Raw genomic sequence first — 6,000 nt, forward strand, 5'->3', positions numbered from 1 at the left:
CTATTCCTTGCATGCCTTTCACCCTCTGTATATTCAGCAACGATCGCTCAAAATCTTTTTCACTCCATCCCTCCTCCTCCAGTTTGGTCTCCCACTTCTTTTTATCCCCTCCACCTCGGACGCATATATCCTCATTGTCAATCTTTCCTCACTCATTCTCTCCATGTGTCCAAACCATTTCAACACCCTCTTCTGCTCTCACAACCACATTCTTTTTATTATCGCACATCTCTCTTACTCTTTCATTACTTACTTAATCAAACCTTCCTACAAAACATATTGTCCTTAAACATTTCATTTCCAACGCATCCATCCTTCTCCGCACAACCCTATCTATAACCCATGCCTTGCAACCATATAACATTGTTGGAACCGCTGTTCCTTCAAACATACCCATTTTTGGTCTCCGAGATAATATTCTCACCTTCTGCACATTTTTCAATGCTCCCAGAACCTTTGCTCCCTCCCCCACCCTGTGACTCACTTCCACTTCCATGGTTCCATCCACTGCTAAGTCCACTCCCAGATATCTAAAGGACTTCACTTCCTCCAGTTTCTCTCCATTCTAACCTACCTCCCGATTAACTTGTCCCTCAAACCTACTGAACCTCATAACCTTGCTCTTATCAACATTTACTCTCAACTTTCTTCTTTCACACACTTTACCAAACTCAGTCACCAACTTCTGTAGTTTCTCACCCGAGTCAGCCACCAGAGTTGTATCATCAGCAAACAACAACTGTCTCACTTCCCAAGCCCTCTCATCCACAACAGACTGCATACTTGCTCCTCTTTTCAAAACTCTTGCATTCACCTCCCTAACAACCCTATCCATAAACAAATTAAACAACCATGGAGACATCACGCACCCCTGCCACAAACCGACATTCAGAGGGAACCAGTCACTTTCCTTCCTTCCTACTTGTACACATGCCTTACATCCTTGGTAAAAAGTTTTCACTGCTTCTAGCAACTTACCTAACACACCATATATTCTTAAAACTTTCCACAAAGCGTCGCTATCCACCATATCATATGCCTTCTTCAGATCCATAAATGCTACATACAAATCCATCTATTTTTCTAAGTATTTCATACATACATTCTTCAAAGCAAACACCTGATCCACACATCCTCTACCACTTCTGAAACCATCTCCCTAATCTGATGCTCTGTACATGCCTTCACCCTCACAATTAATACTCTCCCATATAATTTCCCAGGTATACTCAACAAACTTATGCCTCTGTAATTTGAACACTCAACTTTATCCCCTTTGCTTTGTACATTCACACTGTGCATGCATTCTGCCAATCCTCAGGCACTTCACCTTGATCCATACATACATTGAATATCCTTACCAATCAATCAACAACACTGTCAACCCCCCTTTTTTTATGAATTCCACTGCAATACCACCCAAACCTGCTGTCTCTCCAGCTTTCATCTTCTGCAAAGCTTGCACTACCTCTTCTCTGTTCACCAAACCATTCTCCCTGATCCCTCTCACTTTGCACACCACCCCGACCAAAATGCCCTGTATCTGCCACTGTATCATCAAACACATTCAACAGACCTTCAGAATATTCACTCCATCTTCCTCTCACTTCATCGCAACTTATTATTACCTCCCCATTTGCCTCCTTAACCCATGTTCCCATTTGTTCTCTTGTCTTACACACTTTATTTACCTCCCTCCAAAACACCTGTATATTTTCCCTAAAATTTAAAGATACTCTCTCCCCAACTCTCATTTACCCTCTTTTTCACCCCTTGCACCTTTCTCTTGACCCCCTGCCTCTTTCTTTTATACATCTCCCAGTCTTTTGCACTACTTCCCTGCAAAAATTGTCGAAATGCCCCTTTCTTCTCTTTCACTAACAATCATACTTCTTCATCCCACCACTCTCTACCCTTTCTAATCTGCCCACCTCCCACCTTTCTCATGCCACATGCATCTTTTGCGCAAGCCATTACTGCCTCCCTAAATACATCTTATTCCTCCCCCACTCCCCTTACATCATTTGCCCTCACCTTTTGCAGTTCTGCATTCAGTCTCTCCTGGTACTTCCTCACACAGGTCTCCTTTCCAAGCTCACTTACTCTCACCACTCTCTTCTCCCCAACATTCTCTCTTCTTTTCTGAAAACCTCTACAAATCTTCACCTTGGCCTCCACAAGATAGTGATGAGACATCCCTCCAGCTGCCCCTCTCAGTACATTGACATCCAAAAGTCTTACAGACCTATCAATTTTAAAGTTTTACTCACCTATCAATTGACACATAGTCCAGTAATGCCCTCTGGCCATCTCTCCTACTCACATACGTATTCTTATGTATATCTCTTTTTAAACCAGGTATTCCCAATCACCAGTCCTTCTTCAGCACATAAATCTACAAGCTCTTCACCATTTCCATTTACAACACTGAGCACCTCATGTACACCAATTTTACCCTCAACTGCCACATTGTTCACCTTTGCATTCAAATCACCCATCACTATAACCCAGTCTCGTGCATCAAAGCTGCTAACACCCTCACTCAGCTGCTCCCAAAACACTTGCCTCTCATGGTGTTTCTTCTCATGACCAGGTGCATAGGCACCAATAATCACCCATCTCTCTCCTTCCACTTTCAGTTTTACCTATATCAATCTAAAGTTAATTTCTTACACTTTCACATACTCCCATAACTCCTGCTTCAGTAGTGGTGCTACTCCTTCCTTTGCTCTTATCCTCTCACCAACCTCTGACTTTACTCCCAAAACATTCCCAAACCACTCTTCCCCTTTACCCTTGAGCTTCATTTTACTCAGAGCCAAAACATCCAGGTTCCTTTCCTCAAACATACTTCCTATCTCTCCTTTTTTCTCATCTTGGTTACATCCACACACATTTAGACACCCCAATCTGAGCCTTTGAGGAGGATGAGCACTCCCCGCGTGACTCCTTCTTCTGTTTCCCCTTTTAGAAAGTTAGAATGCAAGGAGGGGGGATTCCAGCCCCTTGCTCCCACCCCCTTTAGTCACTTTCTGACACGCAGGGAATACGTGGGAAGTATTCCTTCTCCCCTATTGCCATTGTAGTATACATAAAAACCAGCCTGTTTTATAAGTATTCATTTAATCTGTATTTGAATTCATATTAATGGATGTTGATGTATCAATTGTGTTTCCTTTGTTGTTTAGTGAGAAAATAATGTACAGCACTGTGTCTTAAACAGGTTTTAGAACATATCTCCCTTTGTTCTAAACATGATTTTCTGGGAAGGCTTCCCTTGTTTAAAGTGAGGGAGTTCTGCAATGTGGATAATAGGAGAAGAAATGTGATAAGTTCTTTGATACATGTCACCAGTAGAGAAAATTTTGCCCAACTCTGTTTTAGCTGTATATGTGAAATCCAAGAGCGGATAGACGAAGAAGCAACTTGTAATTATGGTGTGGGCGACGGGGTAACTGCTAGATGACATGGATGACTCATGGTATTGGCAGCTGGTTGTTTGATGGGGTAATGATTATGTTATGGGAGATAGGTATGCATTTGAGGTTTTTATAGTTACTATTATTAGGCCATATAGGGCTGTTTGCCAAAGTAAAGATTTAAGTCTTACATAAACAGATGACTATTAATTTGTCTTTCAGATTTTTGTGTACCCAAGAAGCACAATTTTACACATAGGAGTAGGAGCTGTGTGTCTTATAGCCGTCATGTACTTTCTGCGTTGGGAGCTGAAGTCCATAGTGGAGAAGATCCTACAGTTTATAAGCAAACTGCTCTCTAGATTTGCTAGTCAAGACAAACAATGTGATCAAGGCCAGTTTAGCAAAGTTTTAGTGGTGGATAAGGTACATACATTTTTGTATAGGCCCTAAGATAGAGGTGAGATGGTATATTTGTATTATGAAAGTATTTAATGTATCTGTGTAATGTTCATATATTTGATATATTTTATTGTAAAATAAATTCAATGATTTTTCTAATCATACTGAAATAAGTCTGTCCTTACAAGTTTCATGTTATTGCTAGTGTATGTATGAGGTTATTCATACAAGTCATTTCTAGTACAAAAATAATATAAAAACAACCAAACTTTAATAATGTAAAAGCACAGTTTTAATTGGTCAGTATTTCCATGACCATATTAGGGAAGTTCATGGAACCCAGTCAGTCTAGAAATTATTATTGTACATATCTGGGGATAGGGGAGAAAGATGACTCCCCAGGTATTCCCCACATGTCCTAGAAGGCAACTAAAAGGGGCGGGAGCAGGAGGCTGGAAACCTTCCCCTTTTTGTATTTCAATTTCTAAGAGAAAACAGGGGAAATTAAATGTTTGAGGACAATATGTGGCTTGAGGTGGTTTGATCAAGCAAGTAATGAAAGGGTAAGAGAGATATGTGGTAATAAAAAGAGTGTGGTTAAGAGAGCAGAAGAGGGTGTTTTGAAATGGTTTGGTCACATGGAGAGAATGAGTGAGGAAAGATTGACACAAGAGGATATATGTGTCAGAGGTGGAGGGAATAAGAAGCAGGAAACCAAATTGGAGGGGGAAGGATGGAATGAAAAGGATTTTGAGTGATTGGGGCCTAAACATACAGGAGGATGAGAAGTATACAAGGAATAGAGAGAATTGGAATGATGTGATACGGTATACTGTCTGGGGTAGACCATGGAAAGGTCTGCGAGGACTGGATGTGGATAGGGAGCTGTGGTTTCGGTGCATTACACATGATAGCTAGACAATGTGAATGATGTTTCTTTTTTTGTCTGTTTCCCTGGTTCTGCCTCACTGAAGCAAGGGGTAGCAATACTGTCTACTGTGGGATGGGGTAGTGCCAGGAATGGATGAAGGCAAGTAAGAATATGTTTTTTTTTTTTTTCTTTTTATACTTTGTCGCTGTCTCCCGCGTTTGCGAGGTAGCGCAAGGAAACAGACGAAAGAAATGGCCCAACCCCCCCATACACATGTATATACATACGTCCACACACGCAAATATACATACCTACACAACTTTCCATGGTTTACCCCAGACGCTTCACATGCCTTGATTCAATCCACTGACAGCACGTCAACCCCGGTATACCACATCGCTCCAATTCACTCTATTCCTTGCCCTCCTTTCACCCTCCTGCATGTTCAGGCCCCGATCACACAAAATCTTTTTCACTCCATCTTTCCACCTCCAATTTGGTCTCCCTCTTCTCCTCGTTCCCTCCACCTCCGACACATATATCCTCTTGGTCAATCTTTCCTCACTCATTCTCTCCATGTGCCCAAACCACTTCAAAACACCCTCTTCTGCTCTCTCGACCACGCTCTTTTTATTTCCACACATCTCTCTTACCCTTACGTTACTCACTCGATCAAACCACCTCACACCACACATTGTCCTCAAACATCTCATTTCCAGCACATCCATCCTCCTGCGCACAACTTTATCCATAGCCCACGCCTCGCAACCATACAACATTGTTGGAACCACTATTCCTTCAAACATACCCATTTTTGCTTTCCGAGATAATGTTCTCGACTTCCACACATTCTTCAAGGCTCCCAGAATTTTCGCCCCCTCCCCCACCCTATGATCCACTTCCGCTTCCATGGTTCCATCCGCTGCCAGATCCACTCCCAGATATCTAAAACACTTCACTTCCTCCAGTTTTTCTCCATTCAAACTCACCTCCCAATTGACTTGACCCTCAACCCTACTGTACCTAATAACCTTGCTCTTATTCACATTTACTCTTAACTTTCTTCTTCCACACACTTTACCAAACTCAGTCACCAGCTTCTGCAGTTTCTCACATGAATCAGCCACCAGCGCTGTATCATCAGCGAACAACAACTGACTCACTTCCCAAGCTCTCTCATCCCCAACAGACTTCATACTTGCCCCTCTTTCCAAAACTCTTGCATTTACCTCCCTAACAACCCCATCCATAAACAAATTAAACAACCATGGAGACATCACACACCCCTGCCGCAAACCTACATTCACT

General features: G+C 42.1%; 1 protein-coding gene across 1 annotated transcript in view; it reads left to right on the forward strand.

The window, feature by feature from the left end:
• LOC139748647 (man(5)GlcNAc(2)-PP-dolichol translocation protein RFT1) overlaps window positions 1-3,980 on the forward strand; it is a 105,536-nt gene extending 101,556 nt beyond the window's left edge. Inside the window, exon 12 of the mRNA XM_071661895.1 lies at window positions 3,642-3,980. Coding sequence (XP_071517996.1) covers window positions 3,642-3,872 — 231 coding nt within the window. The 3' untranslated portion in view covers window positions 3,873-3,980. The remainder of the gene's footprint in view (window positions 1-3,641) is intronic.
• The last annotated feature ends 2,020 nt before the right edge of the window (window positions 3,981-6,000 follow it).

This window comes from Panulirus ornatus, chromosome 5, assembly GCF_036320965.1.
Source record: "Panulirus ornatus isolate Po-2019 chromosome 5, ASM3632096v1, whole genome shotgun sequence".
NCBI classification, from domain to species: domain Eukaryota; kingdom Metazoa; phylum Arthropoda; class Malacostraca; order Decapoda; family Palinuridae; genus Panulirus; species Panulirus ornatus.